Source organism: Nicotiana tabacum, chromosome 20 (assembly GCF_000715075.1).
Source record: "Nicotiana tabacum cultivar K326 chromosome 20, ASM71507v2, whole genome shotgun sequence".
In the NCBI taxonomy this organism is placed as follows: Eukaryota; Viridiplantae; Streptophyta; class Magnoliopsida; order Solanales; family Solanaceae; genus Nicotiana; species Nicotiana tabacum.
The window spans coordinates 20,782,708-20,802,627 of NC_134099.1; the positions used below are offsets into that span (position 1 = coordinate 20,782,708).

General features: G+C 41.7%; 1 protein-coding gene across 1 annotated transcript; it reads right to left on the reverse strand.

The window, feature by feature from the left end:
* Positions 1 to 428: 428 nt before the first annotated feature.
* Positions 429 to 19,516, reverse strand: LOC107786656 (uncharacterized). The gene is made up of 3 exons (XM_075240068.1): positions 18,747 to 19,516; positions 18,371 to 18,566; positions 429 to 503 (listed from the first exon to the last, which is right to left on the reverse strand). Exons 1-3 carry the CDS (start codon positions 19,514 to 19,516, stop codon positions 429 to 431), a joined length of 1,041 nt encoding a protein of 346 aa, XP_075096169.1.
* Between the last annotated feature and the right edge of the window lie 404 nt (positions 19,517 to 19,920).

A 19,920-nucleotide genomic window follows, 5' to 3' on the forward strand; every position in this document is an offset into this window, starting at 1 on the left:
CAGATCAAAGGGACCAATACCGGAAATCATGTCTATCCTAGATGTCGACAATAGTGTTGAGGTAGAGGAGTTGGACGTCTATAAAATGAAAGAGGAGATGCTCAAGCTTAAGCAACAGATGGCCGAAATGTACCAGGCCTGGTCCAAAGGGCAATCACCTCCAGCTTACCTAGCCAACCCGGCTTTTACCCCACCATTAGCTCAGTCTCAAGATCATCCCGCCACCGATCCAGGTTTTCCCATTTATCAACACTACCATGGCACTACTTCACATACGCCACAAGCTCCACCACCAAAATCAATTCCCTACCCTCCTCCGCCAATCACCCCTGTCTTTGTGGCATCTCCACCAACTGCACTCCATAAATCCCCGAGTGAACCTATGTTCCAAGCGCAGGACAACCAGTATTATCCCCCGGAGCTTACCTTCAAAGCGCCTGGAGCCTATCCACATGTTCCACATTCTGACCTACCGGAGAAAGCAGAAAAACCGGCCAGAAATCCTGAATAGGAAGAGATGTTCAGAAAAATGAAAAGCATAGAACAATCCTTCAGGGATATGAGAGGGTTAGGAGGTCAGGTGAGTGTAGCTTACAAAGACCTGTGTTTGTTCCCAAATGTACAGCTACCGGCAAGGTTCAAAATGCCCAAATTCGACTTGTACAACGGATACGGTGATCCGATGGCTCATCTGAGAGGTTTTTGTAGCAAGATGAGGGGAGCAGGCGGAAGAGATGAATTACTGATGGCATATTTCAGCCAAAGTTTAAGTGGATCGGCGTTGGAATGGTACACCAGACAAGATCATAGCAGGTGGTACACATGGGACGATTTGGTCCAAGCATTCGCTTGTCATTTTCAATATAATCTTGAGATCATTCCGGACCGACTGTCCCTGATAAAATTGGAAACGAAGCACAGTGAAAGCTTTAGAGAATATGGTTTCCGGTGGAGGGAGCAAGCAGCAAGGGTAGATCCCCCAATGAAAGAGAGCGAGATGGTTGATTACTTTTTGCAGGCTTTGGAGCCGACCTATTTTGGTCATCTTGTGTCCGCAATTGGCAAATCTTTTAATGAGGTTGTAAAGATGGGACGCATGGTCGAGGAGGGGCTTAAGTCCAACAAGATCATGAGTTATTCAGCGATAAAGGCAACCACCCAGGCCATTCAAAGCGGCACTGGGGGTGTGCTCGGGAAAAAGAATAAAGAAGATGTCACGACTGTTGAGTCCGGAGCCTGGTTCGGATCTAGAGGCCCGTCGCCCTACTATAGCCAATCACGACCTTACCACCAAAATTACCCCCACACTTCGTATAGCCCTCTACAACATTACTACCCACCTCCAGATCCCCATTTTTCCGTCCATCATGCACAAGCCTATACCCAAACCCCGACACACGAACAATGGCGTACGCCGGCTCCACAAAATACATACCAAACTCCACAAAACACATATCCACCCTCAAGGGCCTATAGAAATACCCCCGGGACAGATTTCCGACCAAACCAAGCCCTCAAGAATGAGAGGTCACAGAAGCAAAAGACTTTCAGTCCACTTGGGGAATCATATACCAGTCTTTTCCACAGATTGAGGCAGTTGGGCATGTTGAATCCAATTGAGCCTAAAATGCCAAATCCTCCCCCTAGAAATCTTGACCACTTAGTGAGTTGTGAGTATTGTTCAAGGGTCCCTGGGCATGATATAGAGAAGTGTTGGAAACTAAAAAAAGTTGTGCAAGAGCTTATTGATACTCATCGGATCGAGGTTCAAGCCCTAGAAGCACCAAATATCAATCAGAATCCACTGCCAGCTCACCATGAGACACACATGATTGAGTTGATACATAAAGAGGGGGAGCCCAGGAGACCCTCACAGACGGTAATGATGATTCATTCCAGCAAAACCAGCTCAAAGGAAAAAGTAACCAGTGGGAAATCAGTGGTCCAGTTGAGATGGGAAGATGATAAGCCAGCGGTGGTAGCTGAGAGAGGGTCGTCAAGCATTGTTGCAGTGAAACCAGAGAAAGTCAAACTGGTAGTGCCAGGGGTCGCAAGTAAACCTTTTGTGGTCGTAAAGGGTGCTCGCACAGAGCCTGTTATTATAAAACCAGTAACTCAGCTTCCAGTAATCAACAGCAAGGCTGTTCCTTGGAATTATGAACGGGTGACGGTGATTTACAAGGGGAAAGAAGTCAAAGAAGAAGTTTGTGAAGCGCAAGGTTTGACTCGCTCAGGAAGGTGTTTTACTCCCGAGGAGTTAAGAAGAGGCAAAGATAATTCAACGCCGGTAAAGAAAGTTGTAACTAAAGAAGAGGAAGAGGAATTTTTGAGGAAAATGAAAGTGCATGACTATTCTGTTGCAGAGTAGTTGAGGAAAACGCCCGCTCAGATCTCGTTACTCTCGTTGCTAATCCATTCAGATGAACACCGCCAATCACTGATGAAAATCTTGAAGGAAGCCCATGTTCCCGACAAGATCTCGGTAAACCATCTGGAAAAGATAGCCAACAAGATTTTGAAGTAAACAGAGTCACTTTTTCCGATGACGAATTGCCGGTAGAGGGTACTGAGCATAACAAATCCCTTTACCTTACAGTGAAATGTGAGGACGCCGTGGTTACCTGGGTATTGGTTGACAATGGTTCAAGTGCGAACATATGTCCTCTCTCCACTCTAAGCAAACTGAAAGTAGAAGAGGAGAGGATCCATAAGAACAGTATCTGCGTGCGGGGATTTGATGGCGGAGGCAAAGACTCAGTCGGGGACATAATGTTGGAGCTGACCATAGGTCCAATAGAATTCACAATGGAATTCCAAGTGTTGGATATCGCCGTTTCCTACAATTTGCTGTTAGGGAGACCGTGTATTCACGCCGCTAAAGCAATGCCATTAACACTCTATCAGATGGTCAAGTTTGAATGGGACAGACAGGAAATAGTTATGCATGGCGAAGATAATTTGTGCGCTCACAACAGCACCATTGTGCCTTTCATTGAAGTGGAAGATGACAAGGGACCATGGGTCTACCATGTTTCGGACGCAATGTCAGTCGAGAAAGTCCTAGAGGGGAAATGTATCCCGAATCCAAAGATAAACGCTGCCTCAGTCATGGTAGCGTATGAAATGTTGAAGAATGGTTTTGTACCAGGAAAGGGTTTAGGGTCAGATCTGCAAGGAATCATACAGCCCGTGTCTCTTCCTGAAAACTTGGGAACATTTGGTCTGGGATTCAAGCCCACAGCCGCAGACATAAAAAGAGCCAGGAAATTGAAACAGAGGGCATGGGTCCTTCCAAAGCCAGTCCCACGTCTTTCCAGGTCATTTGTCAAATCCGGTACAAGGAGTCGCCCAGTGACAAAAATTCCCAGTTCTGCGATTAATCCTGACAAGGAGTTGATTGAAAGATTCAAGCAGTTGTTCGACAGTGTGAACATGGTGGAAATTGGAGAGGGTTCTAGCAACGCGGAAGTGCAATTTGTCAGGCCAAAAACAAAGCTTAATAATTGGAAGGCTACTCCTCTCCCTACTCGGAAGGAGTCGTGGTAGTTCGCTTTGATTTTCCTTTAAGTTTGAACGGATTATTCCAGGGTTGTAATCCAAATTTCATTTTTTCAGTTTGTTTGAGTGTGCAAACCTTGTTATCTTTTATCAATCAATGAAATACAATTTCCCTTTCTTCATCATTCCTGATGATTTTTTTTTTGTTTTTTTCTTTTTTATACAGTTCTTTTTTCGCTGGTTCTAATGACATGGCATGCATAAGGAATTCTCAGCCCAGTCTTAAAAACCAATCTTATTCCGAAATGTTAGTTCAAGAAGTAGATTGTGGTTACGAATAAGAATGTGATGATAAAGCCTTTGAAGAAATTTGTAAAGAGCTAATTCACTTCGAAGAAAAACCCAAACCCAATTTGAATGACACAGAAACCGTCAATTTAGGGGACACAGATAATGTCCGAGAGACTAAAATAAGTGTCCACCTCAAGCCAGAAATCTTGGAGGAGTTAGTCAAAGCACTCATCGAGTACAAAGATGTTTTTGTGTGGTCATATGATGACATGCCGGGTTTAAGCACTGATTTAGTGGTCCACAAATTGCCCACTGATCCAGCGTTCCCTACCGTCAAGCAAAAGTTGAGGAAATCAAAACTGATATGAGTGTGAAGATTAAAGAAGAAGTTACCAAACAGTTGGATGCAAAGGTTATCCGGGTCACCCGATATCCTGTTTGGTTGGCTAATGTCGTGCCTGTGCCGAAGAAGGATGGCAAGATTAGAGTATGCGTCGACTACCGCAATCTCAACAAAGCAAGTCCGAAGGATAACTTCCCACTACCCAATATCCACATTCTGATTGACAATTGTGCCAAGCTTGAGATTGGATCTTTTGTGGATTGCTATGCCGGGTATCATCAGATTTTAATGGACGAAGAAGATGCAGAAAAGACGGGGTTCATCACGCCATGGGGAACGTATTGCTACCGGGTAATGCCATTTGGTTTGAAGAATGCTGGGGCAACTTATATGAGAGCGATGACTACTGTATTTCATGATATGATACACAAGGAGATTGAGGTATACGTAGATGATGTGATCATAAAATCAAAGCATCAGGCCGACCACGTTAAGGATTTGAGGAAATTCTTCCAGAGGCTTCGTAGGTACAACCTCAAGCTTAACCCCGCCAAGTGTGCCTTTGGTGTTCCATCCGGAAAGCTGTTAGGATTCATAGTCAGTCAGCGAGGCATCGAGTTGGACCCATCAAAGATCAAAGCCATACAAGAATTGTCCCCACCGAGGAACAAGACTGAAGTGATGAGTCTGTTAGGAAAGCTGAACTACATCAGCAGGTTTATTGCTCAGCTCACGACAACTTGTGAGCCTATTTTCAAGTTGTTGAAGAAGGATGTTGCGATCAAGTGGGCTGATGAGTGTCAAGAATTGTTTGATAAGATAAAAGGTTACTTGACAAACCCACCTGTGCTAGTTCCGCCAGAACTAGGGAGACCTTTGATTCGTTACTTGACAGTCTTGGAAAATTCATTTGGTTGTGTACTGGGGAAGCATGACGTCACCGACAGGAAGGAACAAGCCATCTATTATCTTAGCAAGAAGTTCACGGCTCATGAGGTTAAGTACACTCACCTGGAAAGGACATGTTGCGCCCTAACTTGGGTGGCACAGAAGTTGAAACATTATTTGTCATCCTACACTACTTACCTCATTTCACGCTTGGATCCATTGAAGTATATCTTTCAAAATCCTATACCGACAGGAAGACTTGCGAAGTGGCAAATTCTGCTCACAGAGTTTGACATAATCTATGTGACTCGAACTGCGATGAAAGCCCAAGCATTGGCTGATCATTTGGCCCAGAACCCGGTAGATGAAGAGTATGAACCACTGAAGACTTATTTTCCTGATGAAGAAGTGATGCATATTGATGAACTAGAACAGGCCGAGAAACCAGGTTGGAAACTTTTCTTTGATGGGGCTACTAACATTAAAGGAGTGGGAATATGAGCTGTGCTTATTTCCGAAACAGGGCATCACTATCCTGTTACGGCTCAGCTTCGTTTTTATTGCACCAACAATATGGCTGAGTACGAAGCATGCATTTTGGGTTTAAGGTTAGCTGCAGACATGGATGTCCAGGAAGTCTTGGTCTTGGGAGACTCGGACCTTCTGGTACATCAAATTCAAGGAGAATGAGAAACGCGAGATCTGAAGCTCATACCATACCGACAATGTTTGCATGATCTTTGTCAATGGTTTAGATCAGTGGAGTTCAGGCATATTCCAAGGGTCCATAATGAGGTCGTCGATGCTTTGGCTACCCTAGCGTCAATGGTGCACCATCCGGACAAAGCCTATGTCGACCCTTTGCACATTCAAGTACGAGATCAGCATGCTTACTACAACATGATTAAAGAAGAATGGGATGGTGAACCGTGGTTCCATGATATCAAGGAATACATCAGAATAGGAATATACCCAGTACAAGCAACGAGGGATCAAAAGAGAACAATTCGACGGTTAGCAAGCGGATTTTTCTTGAGTGGAGGAGTTTTGTATAAAAGAACACCAGACCTGGGATTTTTAAGATGCATAGATGCTAGAAAAGCTACGTCTGTCATGTCCGAAGTACATTCAGGAGTCTGCGGACCACATATGAGCGGATATGTGCTGGCAAAGTAAATTCTCTGAGCAGGTTATTATTGGCTCACCATAGAGCGAGATTGTATTAGTTTTGTGCGCAAATGTCATCAGTGCCAGATATACGGAGATTTGATTCATTCTCCGCCATTGGAATTACACATAATATCAGCGCCATGGCCCTTCGTCGCTTAGGGCATGGATATTATTGGACCAGTTGAGCCAGCAGCATCCAATGGGCATAGGTTCATTCTCGTAGTCATTGATTATTTCACCAAATGGGTTGAGACCAAAACCTTCAAGTGTGTGACCAAGAAAGCAGTGGTCGATTTTGTTCGCTCACATATCATCTGTCGATTTGGAATCCCGAAGGTGATCATCACAGATAATGGTGCTAATCTTAACAGCAATTTGATGAAAGAGGTATGTCAACAGTTTAAGATTACACACCACAATTCTACCCCATATCGTCCCAAGGCGAATGGAGCAGTTGAGGCAGCCAACAAAAACATAAAGAAGATACTTCGGAAAATGGTAGAAGGTTCTAGGTAATGGCATGAAAAATTATCATTTGCATTGCTGGGTTATCGCACTACTGTCCGTACTTCAGTAGGGGCAACTCCTTATTTGTTGGTATATGGAACTGAAGCCGTAATACCTGCGGAAGTTGAAATCTCGTCCCTTCGGATTGTCGCTGAGGCTGAGATTGATGATGATGAGTGAGTCAAAACCCGTCTGGAGCAGTTGAACTTAATTTATGAAAAATGATTGGCAGCTGTGTGCCATGGCCAGTTATATCAAAAGAGAATGGCAAGAGCATACAACAAAAAGGTGCGGCCCCGGAAATTTGAAGTGGGTCAGCATGTGCTGAAACGCATCCTTCCACATCAGGCTGAGGCAAAAGGCAAGTTCGCCCCAAATTGGCAAGGGCCATTCATTGTAACCAGAGTATTGTCCAATGGTGCTTTATGTTTAACAAATATCGAAGGAAAATGCATAGACATGGCTATCAATTCTGATGCAGTAAAAAGATATTATGTATGATCTCTTTGGTATAATTGTTGATTGTTTGTATTTGGCATTATTTCGAAGATTGAAATGACGAAGGCAATTTGTTCTACTATCCAAACACTTTACCCTTTGTTCCTTTTTTTAGCCTTATTTATTTCTTTCGTACCCTTCTTTTGGAATCAATAACAAAAAAGAGAGAAAAGAAAGAAAGAAAAGAAAAGAGAAAAGAAAAGAAGTGAAAAATATAACAACAAGGAAATTCAGGTATGAACTATGTTTGACCTGATCCCTGTTAAGGGTACGTAGGCAGCTTTACGGCTTGGTCAAAGGGATATAAAATATCCAAAGATCCCCAAACAAGAAACTGGGGCAGAGGTTATATTTGTAATAGGAAATGTGATTCCAAAAGTTGTAATTTTAAACCCATGTCAAATTATTTTGAGCCTTTGATACCTTTTCTTTCTGATCCCATCTAAAAGCCCACATTACGGTCTAAAGAAAGACCTTCTGATCAGTTTTTCGAGAGATGACAAGTCAAGCAAACAGAAGTGATTCATATCAGGGTAATACTCCGATCCAAGCAGGGAAATTAATGAAAATGAGAGAGTCTTATTGGTGAAAACCTTCACAGGCACCATAAGGCGACGGAAGTTGAAAGAAATAAAATGAGAGAGTCTTATCGGTGAAAACCTTCACAGGCACCATAAGGCGACGGGAGTTGAGAGAAACGAGAGAGTCTTATTAGTGAAAAACCCTCAAAGGGCACTATAAGGCGACGAGGAATTGAAAGTGGACAAACGAGGTAAGGTTGACAGAAATGATCCGACGAGGCATCAAGCAGAACAAAGATGTTGATTCGGCAAAAGAGTTGGGTTGCGGGACCTTTTGAGATGCAAAGTAAGGCCATCAGAAAGATTGAGTGATAATAGACTGGGTTGATTAATCCGAAATGCACGACATGATCATTGAGATCGGTTATACCATTTAGATAAGTCCTTTTTCCTTTTCTTCACTTCAAACAATTCTTTAGGAAGATTTTTCTTTTTATCTTTTGAAGTCATCATCTTTCATTTCTTTTCGTTAAAGATTTTTTATAGTAGTTTGTTTTTTAGAGGGAATTTCGGAGCTTACTACCAGTTCCAATATGGTGCAAAGTGAAATGTGGATAGGACAGGCCAAAGATAATGTGACGGGACAAGAAAGACGTCATTATAAGGCCAAATTATGGATTGGTCTAAGATTTCGGGACAGTATGGAGCAAAGGTGGAAAACAGCGGTGGAGAAGCTGGTGAATACAGAATCATCAAGAAGGTCGGAGGTTATCAGCCAAGTTGCAAGATGGTCGAACAACGTAGAACATGGAAAAGAGCGAAAAGGAAAACCATCCCCAGCAGGAACATCCCCTACGTTTTAAACTAACAAATTCTCTTTGATTTTAAGCAGGGACAGGAAATGTTATTGATGACAGAAAGACATGCCGCAAGAAAGATTGTCAAACTGGGGCAGAAAATTTTCTTTCATTTTGAAAATTTTCTGGAAGTCCGGGACCCACTTGGGGAAGAAGGAAGATAACACAAGTTTGAAGAAAAGTGGTATGCCCAGCAGAAGACAAAACAGGTTTTAAAGAAAGCTATTTCGGGAGGAAGATAACACAAGTCTTAAGAGAAGTAGTTCCAGAGGAAGGAAAACACCAGCATTAAGGGAAGTAGTCTTTGAAGGAGGAAAATAACATATTTTTTGAAACACCGGCGTTATCCCCAGCAGTTCTCAGAGGAATGAAACACCAGTTTTGAGTGAAGCAGATAATTCAACTTGGAAGGAAAATGGTTCAGGAGGCAGGAAGGAACAACGGCAATAGAACGCATTTTAAGAAGTAGTTGAAGTCAGGAGCCCGCCTGGAGAATGGAGGTGTTATATCTTTTAAGTTGTAGTTGAAGTCAGGAGCCCGCCTGGAGAATGGAGGTGTTATATTTTCAAGTTGTAGTTGAAGTCAGGAGCCCGCCTGGAGAATAGAGGTGTTATACTTTCAAGTTGTAGTCGAAGTCAGGAGCCCGCCTGGAGAATGGAGGTGTTATATTTCTAAGAAGTAGTCGAAGTCAAGAGCCCACCTGGAGAATGGAGGTGTTATATTTATAAGAAGCAGTTGAAGTCAGGAGCCTGCCTGGAGAATGGAGGTGTTATATTTTAAAAAGGAGTTGAAGTTAGGAGCCCGCTTGGAGAATGGAGATGTTATATTTTTAAGTTATAGTCGAAGTCAGGAGCCCGCCTGGAGAATGGAGGTGTTATATTTTTAAGTTATAGTCAAAGTCAGGAGCCCACCTGGAGAATGGAAGTGTTATATCTTTAAGTTGAAGTTGAAGTCAGGAGCCCGCTTGGAGAATGGAGGTGTTATATTTTTAAGTTATAGTCGAAGTCAGGAGCCCGCCTGGAGAATGGAGGTGTTATATTTTATAGTCGAAGTCAGGAGCCCGTCTGGAGAATGAAGGTGTTATATCTTTAAGTTGAGGTTGAAGTCAGGAGCCTGCTTGGAGAATGGAGGTGTTATATTTTTAAGTTATAGTCGAAGTCAGGAGCCCGCCTGGAGAATGGAGGTGTTATATTTTAAGAAGTAGTTGAAGTCAGGAGCCCGCCTGGAGAATGGAGGTCGTTATATTTTTCAAGTTGTAGTCAAAGTCAGGAGCCCGCCTGGAGAATGGAGGTGTTATATTTTTAAGTTATAGTCGAAGTCAGGAGACTGCCTGGAGAATGGAGGTGTTATATTTTAAGAAGTAGTTGAAGTCAGGAGCCCGCCTGGATAATGGAGGTCGTTACACTTTTCAAGTTGTAGTCGAAGTCAGGAGCCCGCCTGGAGAATGGAGGTTGTTATATTTTTCAAGTTGTAGTCGAAGTCAGGAGCCTGCCTGGAGAATGAAGGTTGTTATATTTTTCAAGTAGTAGTCGAAGTCAGGAGCCCGCCTGGAGAATGGAGGTTGTTATACATTCAAGTTGTAGTCGAAGTCAGGAGCCCGCCTGGAGAATGGAGGTATTATCTTTTTAAGTCGTAGTAGAAGTCAGGAGCCCGCCTGAAGAGAGGAATGACGTTTTATTTTCGAAGTTGTTGTTGAAGTCAGGAGCCCGCCTGGAGAATGGAGGTTGTTATACGTTCAAGTTGTAGTCGAAGTCAAGAGCCCGCCTGGAGAATGGAGGTATTATCTTTTTAAGTCGTAGTAGAAGTCAGGAGTCCGCCCGGAGGGCAGAGGGTTACAACAAAAATCCCCAGCATAAACTCAAATGCAGAAGTCAAAAGATAGGAAACAATGGTCAAAGAAATATAATTCGCGTGTCGAAGGAGAAACAATTCGAATTTCACAAGAAAGAAAGAAACATCATAGGAAACACAAGCCAACAAGAAAGCAAGGCAACAAGAGCAAGTTTGCACATCTAGATAAGATTTTGTAATTCCTAGTTTAGTCTAGTTTCTTGTTTTCTTTTAGCAGGGTGTAATAAGGAGGTCGGTAAGCAGGTGGCAGCAGCAGCAATAGCAGTAACAACAAAACCACAGCTTCATGGTAGTCCCAACTACCGAAACTTCTCGAACTACATTGACCTTATTCCCTTTTAGCCAGGGATATGTAGGAAACCTTCGAAGAAAAGGTTCGGTCAAATCTTTCAAAAATACTTCACACGGAGTAGCCGAACTTGCTTCCGGACAAAGAGGGGCAGTTGTGAGCACGTGATTTTTGCCTCATACAAATTACTCCAAAAGAATCCCCAAAGTTAGGCCTTTTCTTTAATTATGTGTTATTTTTCAGGAATTATTGTGTGATTTCCCTGATTGTTTGCATATATTTGTGTGCATGTTTAATTTTATTAATACATTGAAAATACAAAAATATAGCATTTGCATTTAAGATTTGATTTTTATATTTTTTGGAATTAATTAATAATTAGGTGTTTCACAAAATGAAAATTCAAAAAATAATAACATGTTTGGTAATTTTAGTCAAATTGTTGTGATTTTCTTTTAATTTGGCATTTAATTATTTGTAATAATTATTAGTTGGAGTAAATTAATATTTTTAAGTTAATTCGGGTTTTATGATTTAATTAGGATTTTAGTTTTAATTGTTGAAAAGGAAAGGAAAAGAAAATTGAAAAGGAAAAGAGAATAAGAAGAGGAAAATCTGGTTGGGCCAATTTGGCCAAGCCCAAGACCAAAACCCAGCCAAACCTAACCAAAAAACCAGCCCATACCCGTCCCAACCCGGTCCGTCTCCAGCCTCAACCAAATGACGTCGTCTCAAGCCTATCGATCCAGGCCGTTCATTTCATTTGATCCAACAACCGCAAATCGCCCCATGCCCCGACCCATTCCCAGCCAAAGACCGATCCGGTCTCGAGGTAAATGAAGCGACGTCGTTTCCATTAATGAATGGATCTAAGCCGTTGATCTCATCAGATCGAGCGGACTGGATTCATTCTGCCCCTTTATATATATACTTCAAACCATACCCCGCCCCCCAAACCAAACCCCCCTTGCCCCATTGTCTCTCTCAGACCCCTCAGAGACGACCCCTCGAAACCCTAGCCGCCACCAAATCCCTTCGTCGTAAACCCGGCGGCAACAATGCCAGTGACCACCAAACTCACACCCCTAAACCATTTGACCCCCTCAGTCCAAATCTATACCCCTTTAACCTCGAATCATCCCATCCTGTTTCGAATCTTAGATCGAAGAATCGAACCAAACCTTAATCCGTTCAATGACCACCAAACTCACACCTTTTGTCCACTGGACCACCCTCATCCCAAATCCCTTACTAGTTTTGCGCGAATCAGAGCGGAGTTGGTCGAATCTCAAAACGAAATAGTAAACCCTAAAGGAAAAGAATTGAGGTCGTGGTCGACCTTAGTCGTGTGTTCTCAGTCGAGAACACTCGATTAAGGTCTGTCTCGGCTTCAAACACAAGTGGGAGTTTCAACTAAAACAAATGGGAACTGGGAGCTTCTGGTCCAGTTTTCTCATCTTGGTCGATTGGCATATGTTGAACCAATTAAATGGTCTCGTAGATTGACTTGTTCATGTATATAGTTCAGTTGTTCTCCTCAAGTTATTGGTTGTTATTTTATCTTCCGACCTTGGTATTTTCAGCCTCAGGGCTCACAGCCAGTATACTTGTTGCTCCAGTATTTTGTTCGAGGTTAATTTAGAGTTGTGTTTGTTCCCAATATAGATAGTTTACTCTCATGCATCTAGATAGCTTACTCTCATGCATCTAGATGAATCAATTTCTTGACCTTAATAGTCCAGTCTGACTATTGTCCTGAATCATTGAATCCCCATCTTGGTTGAAATGTTGTTGGATTTGATTTAAGTTCAATCGATGATTAAGTTTAATGATTCAAATCTACTTGTTTGTTCTGTTAAGCTTGTTCTGATATGAATCTAACCTTGTTGACATTGTCCTAATGTTGCTGATTGGGAGTTAGTTTCATGTATCTAATTAGTCAATTGATAGGCTTAAATGGGCTATAGCTAAGGTTTCATACAGGTTTAAAGTGATCGGGGTAGGACAGTAATCACAGGGGTTTAAGGGGATAATTTGGGACTTTAAAGTTTAAAAGTGGTTGGTTTAAGTGTTCTGTCCAGTAATTACTAAGGTAACATTAAATTAATGTATTTGTTTAGTGCTAATGGGGAACAAAACATAATGGTAGGGGGAGGCTTAAAAGGGACTGATTAAAATATGTTGCTCATACCTGCTTGAACTTTAAATAAAGAAAAGGGTTAATAGGGAACAAAACATACTCTAGTGGAGTTATAAAGAATATTATGGGCAGAATTAGTTTCGTAATTCTGCCTGAGTGTTCTTACAAGCTGGCAGGGTCAGTGTTTGGATATAAAGAGGGGATCTTTGATCAGAGGCAGGGGAGTTTTTGAGAGTTTTGAGAGTTCTTTTGAAAGGTAGTCAGTTTTGGAACTAATTTCGAAAGCTTAAAGTCAGTTTTTGAGAGCTTAAAAGATCAGTTTTTGTAGTAGAATCTTGGCTTGACTCAAGCTCGGTTGAGTCTGTTTGTGGCTGTCTGGAACGTCAAATTGTTGTTGTGAATTGCTATTGTATTAATGCTCGTATTACTGTTGTTGCTGATCTTTCTTCTACTTTATTTCTATTCCAATTTTAGGTACACAGCTTGACTTCAATAATTGTGAAGCTGAAATGTAAAGGATGAACTTGTAATTGAAGCCTCAAAATTTTAATTTAATTCAGTTTCTGATTTGTATATTTGAACGTTTTTTTTGTTCGTTAAGGATGTTTAGACTCATGTTTATAGTTGTGTTGGCTGAACTGAACTGGGCTATGCAATAACTGGATTATAGACTATTATAGCTTAGTTTTCTTGGATTGGTTTTCCTAGTAAATCACCAATTGTGGTTAATTCCTTGATAGCTGATTCTTGCACCTGTTGGGTAATGGTTGTAGCCAAATTCATGGTACAGAGTAGTTCATGACTAGTCATAGTTAATTTCGTGTTAAAGACCTTTGTGAATCTGTTTAGCGTAGTATAAGATAAAACCTGGAGTGGTTGTTTTGTTTCATTCTCAACAGGTAATTTAAATATGACCAGGCTGTATAGGGATTGTAGTAGACTGCCAAAATTTCCCTGGATGGTTTACTACGGCTGTATAGTGTGACTTGATTTCAGTAGTTCTTTTAGAACCTTAGGTAAAAGGCCTACCTTGAATGTTTAATTTTAGTAGTTATAAAATAGGCTTGAATGGTTTTTTTGTCTCAATGTGTCCTTCAGCAGCTCTATTAGGAAATCGTGAATCATTAAAGTGGTTAGTGTTAGTTTTTTTTATGACAGTTCTTAAGCATTGATTCGTTTCGATAATTGTAAAAATAAGTTCAAATAGCTCTGGATTTCATATAGTTCACTTCTGTACCCCAATAGTTTAAAATACCAAGTTAATCGAGTACTAGTTCAGTACTGATAATGTAAATAAAGTACTGTTTGGGTCTGGGCCATCAGATGATTCGTTTAGAGCTGATTGGGCTGCCCAGATTCGTGTTGCGATGTTCCCGTCCAGGCTCGAACCCCGGGCTCATTGGGATGCAAACGTCCCTGTAGGCCCAATGTCGGAGGCAACCTTCCTCATAGTAAGGTTGTCGACGTGTTAATTAATTAGGGCCTTTTCTTTATTTTTTTAGAGACAAAATAAAAATAGCAAATCATAGTCGCTTTTAGGTTTTGCCTTTTAAATAATAAATGAGACGAGAACAAAAATACATAAATTGCGGGGCCTTTAATAAATGGTTAAAAATGAAACATTTAGAATTCGGGACGGGCCGTTTAGTGAATTTCACGGCCCTCCCCCAAAGATAACAACGCGCTAGTCATTTTAGACGCGCTTTTAATAATTTACTTTCTTAAACTCGGGTGCACATTTATGTGACCCAAATCCAAATCTCAACGGAGTCGAAATGTGTCAATAACCACGGGTGCATTGATGTGACGTGGTTCGAGATGTGTTTTCACGACGTTGCAATTCTCGCTAAAAATAATAATAATAAAAGCGGTAAAAAGTTAAAATTTGCACATAGGTTCAACATGTATTAAAATCAGATAAATAAGCCGAATATGACATTTGAGTGACCGTGCTAGAACCACGGAACTCGGGAATGCCTAACACCTTCTCCCGGGTTAACAGAATTCCTTATCCGGATTTTTAGTTCGCGGACTGTAATACAGAGTCAATCTTTTCCTCGATTCGGGATTCAACCAGTGACTTGGGATACCATAAATCTCCCATGTGGCGACTCTGAATTAAATAATAAATTCCGTTTCGATTGTCCTTTAATTGGAAAAACTCCCCTATGCCCCTGCGGGCGCAGGTAAATAGCACTCCGGGTAATTCTTCGGGCCAATTGCCTTTTGCCGCTTCAAACCTTTTTTGAGGTTTTGAATAATCACCTTGTTCGTTGATTCCGCTAGACCGTTTGTGCTCGGATGATAGGGCGAAGATGTGATTATTTTTATTTTTAAATCTTCGAGGAACTTTGTAATTTTTGCACCGATAAACTATGGCACATTGTCACATGCAATCTCCTTTGGTATACCGAATCTGCAAATTATATTCTCCCATAAGAAATCGACCACTTCGCGTTTCCCAGTCTTCTGATAGGGACCTTCTTCCACCCACTTAGAAAAAAAGTCAGTCAAAATTAAAAGAAATCTTACCTTTCCTGGAGCTGGTGGTAGTGGTTCGACGATGTCCATCCCCTATTTCATGAATGGCCATGGGAATAGAACCAAATGTAAAGGTTCTGGCGGTTGATGTACTAGTGGTGCATAGCGTTGGCACTTATCACATTTTCATACGAAATCTTTGGCGTCATGTTCCATGCGAGGCCAGTAGTATCCTGCCCGTACCAACTGCAGTACCAAGGAATCTACGCTCGAGTGATTTAGGCATATCCTTTCATGGACCTCTCTCATGACGTAGTTAGCTTCGAATTCCCCTAAGCATGGGGCCAATGGGCCTTGGAAAGATTTTCTATATAACTGTCCTCTTTTTAAGCTATATCGCGTTGTTTTGGTGCGCAACACCCAGGATGCTTTGGGATCTTCGGGCAACTTCCCGTGATCGAGATAATCGATAATTTCATTTCTCCATCGAATTTACCTCATAATAACCATCCGTATCCAAGACTGCGTTCATCAATTGTACTACCGTCCCAAACTACGATCCCGGACTCTTATCCCTTCATTTCCATTGATGATCCTAAGTTCGCCAATGCATCTGCTTCTGTGTTATCCTCCCTCGGGATATGAGTAACTGACCACTCCCGAAATTATGCTAACACAACTTGAACTTTTATCACGTATTGTTGCATGCGTTCTTCTTTGGTGTCAAAGATCTCGTATACCTGATTTACCACCAACTATGAGTCACATTTGATTTCTACGACCTCGGAGTCAAGTCCTCATTCCAATTCGAGCCCTGCAATCAAAGTTTCATACTCTGCTTCATTATTAGTTAGAGAGATTGTTCTGATGGCTTGCCTTAGGGTTTCCCTTGAAGGCGTAATTAAGACTATTTCTAGCTCGGACCCTTTTATGTTGGAAGCTCCATCCATGTATAAGGTCCAAATCCCCGATGTCGATTCCGACACCATTACCGCCTCTCTATTTGCCAGAGACAATAATCCCAGACTGAAATCGGCCAAGACTTGTGACTTAATTGCAGTCTTTGATTTATAATCTATGTCGAATTCACTCATTTTAACGGCCCATTTGGCCAATCTTCCTAAGAGCTTGGGTTTATGGAGAATGTTCCGCAAAGGGAAAGTAGTCACCACGGCTATCGAATGGCATTGAAAGTAGGGCCTCAACTTGCGAGCGGAAACTACGAGAGCTAAGGCCAGTTTCTCCAAATATGGGTAGCGAGTTTCTGCTCACGTTAAAATTTTACTAACATAATAAATGGGAGATTGCGTACCTTCGTCCTCTCGGACCAAAATCGCACTTACCGCAACTTTCGAGACCGTGAGCTAAACTAGCAGCATTTCACCTTCTTTTGGTTTTGAAAACAATGGAAGGCTTGATAAGTACTTCTTCAAATCCCTCAAAGCCTGATGGCACTCCAGTGTCCATTTGAAATTATTTTTCTTTTTGAGCAGTGCGAAGAAGCGATCACATTTTTCTGATGATCGGGAAATGAACCTGCTCAAAGCTGCCAATCTTCCTGTGAGCCTTTGGACTTCCTTTATGTTTGACAGCTAATCTGACATGTCTTCTATGACCTTAATTTTATCGAGGTTTACCTCAATTCCCCTTTGTGAGACTAGAAATCTCATAAACTTACCAGAACTAACCCCGAACGCGCATTTCTCGGGGTTGAGCTTCATATTAGGCTTCCTTAGTATGTCGAAAGTTTCTTGCAGATGTTTGAGGTGGTCACCTACATTCAAAGACTTAACGAGTGTATCGCCTATATAAACTTCCATATTTTTTCCTATTTGCTTTTCAAACATCTTGTTCACGAGTCGTTGATAAGTGGCTCCGTCGTTTTTCAACCCAAAAGGCATCACATTGTAACAATACATACCGAAATTTGTTATAAACGAAGTATTTTCCTGATCTTTTGGGTTCATCTTGATTTGATTTTACCTGAAATAAGTATCGAGAAAACTTATTAACTCATGCCTAACCGTGGCATCAATAATTTGATCGATATTTAGCAGTGGGAACGAGTCTTTCGGGCATGCCTTATTAAGATCTTTTTAATCCACACACATGCATAATTTGTTGTTCTTTCTAGGAACTACTACTACAGTAGCTAGCTAGTTCGGATATCTCACCTCACGATCGAACTGATATCAAACAAACGGGTTACCTCTTCTTTGATGAATTTATTCCTGGCTTCAGCAATAGGGAGCTTCTTTTGTTTTACCAGAAGTATGTTGGGATCCAAGCTTAACTTGTGCACGGTTACCTCTGTCAGGATACCTGTCATATCATCGTGCGACCATGCAAAACAATCGACATTAATTTCAAGAAATTCAATAAAATCATACCTGAGCTCTGGGTGTAGTCCCATCCCCAATTGGAATTTCCTTTCTAAGAATTCTTTGAACAATGAAACTTGCTCCAGTTCTTCTACCGTGAACTTTGTTGCATCCGTCTCTTCTTGAACTTGAAAATATATATAGGGGCCTGACACTGTTTCGATGCCTCTGTCCTCGAGCTCACTTTTTCTAGTTCGGGGGTAGGTGTTGGTTCCTATAATTGCTATACTGCGTGTTCCTTTCCTTTGCTACTAGAGACCGAAATTGCACTCATCTCTCTTGTTGTCGGTTGATCACGCCTTATCTATTTGATTCCTTCGGGTGTTGGAAACTTCAACAATTGGTGATATTTTGAGGGCACAACCTTCATCTCGTGTAACCATAGCCTTCCAAGGATGATATTGTATCCCATATCACCATCCACTACTTCAAAAAGGGTTGTTTTCGTTACCCCTTCAGGGTTCATGAGCAATAAAATCTCTCTCCGGGTCATCACGCTCGCGAAGTTGAATCCGGCTAGGAGCTTTGTGGACGAAATAATGCTTCCGATAAGTTTAGATTGGTCTAATACTCTCTATTGTATGATATTAGCCGAACTTCCTAGATCCACTAGAACACGTTTAATCTTAAAATCTAATACATTTAAAGAAATTACCAGTAGTAGCAATCCGTCTGCGTCGTCCTCATTAAAAGTGATGTCATCTTCTTGGAGCCTTTTGCTTGTAGTTATTGATACTTTCATCTTCTTTGCCACCGAAAAGGTGACCCTGTTTATCTCATTCCCTCCAAAGATCATATTGATCATTTGGCATGGTAGTTCCTCTCCTGCTTTCGAGGGTTCTACGTTGTATCTGTTATGACCATAATTGTTCATAGTTCGGTCACTTAAGAACTCTCTAAGGTGACTATTCTTCAATAGTGTTGCCACTTCTTCCTAAAGGTGTCGACAGTCCCATGTACGGTGGCCATTCATTCCATGGCATTCACACCATAAGTTGGGATCTCTCTGGCTGGGATCAGATCTCACTGACCTCAAGAACCGTGCTTCTTTGATGTTTCTCAAGGCTGACACCAATTCCACCATACTGACGTTGAATTTGTATTTAGATAACTTGGGGTAAGAAGGATCCCATGACCCTGACACTTCTTTATCCTGTAGTGATCTGTTGTTCCGGCCACGATCAGTTTTTCTATCAACGATGAACTTGTCTGCTGGCCGGAAGCCTATGCCACAATCTTCGGTCCATTCGTAGAGCAAAATTTGGCCCTTCAAAGTCCGTTTGTCCGAGTCGTAATCATCTTTTGATTTTTCTCTATTCTTATCTTGTCCTTTGGTTGATGACGGAAAACCAACCTGATCATCTTCGATCCTTATTTTGGACTTGTACTGGTTGTAGACATCCGCCCAAGTCATTGCTTGAAACTCAAGAAGGCTTTCCTTCAATTTTCGGAAGGCGTCTGAACTTCTCGGATTCAGTCCTTTGGTGAGTGCTTCAGCTGCACATTCATCTAGGACAACCGGGAGCAATATTCTTTCCTTTTGGAATCGAGTAATGAATTCTCGCAGTAACTCGGACTCTCCCTGTGCAATCCTGAATATATCGTCCTTTTGGGCTTGTACCTTTCTGGCCCCGACATGGGACTTAATGAAAGAGTTTGCAAGAATTTCAAAATAATCTATGGAATGCTCGGCTAACAACGAATACTGCATCAAAGCTCCCCTCGTGGGAGTCTCTCCGAATTTCTTTAACAACACAGATTTAATTTTGTGAGGAGCTAAATCATTTCCTTTTACCGCCATTGTATAGGTGGTAATATTGCTCCTAAGGGTCCTAGTTCCGTCATACTTTGGCACTTCAAGCATTTTGAACCATTTCGGGATCAATTCTGGTGTCACACTCGGCTTGTATGGCAATTGAGTGTACTTCTTTGAGTTCGGGCCCTTTAGTACTGGTGGCTCCCGGATTTTGTCCATGCGGGCATTTACTTCCCTCTTATACCGTAAAAGTTCATTCTTGAAAGGATCATTCTCGTTATTGCGACCAAATCCGCTCCCCCCAGCCCCATCGGAGGCAACTTCGTCTTACACCCCATGTTTTCGTACATGAGAGTACGTCATAAGTCAATCGATATAAGCTCAGAAATGAGATTATATTTGGAAGCATATAAAGTAAGTTAATCATGTTACCTTGGAGTTTACAAATA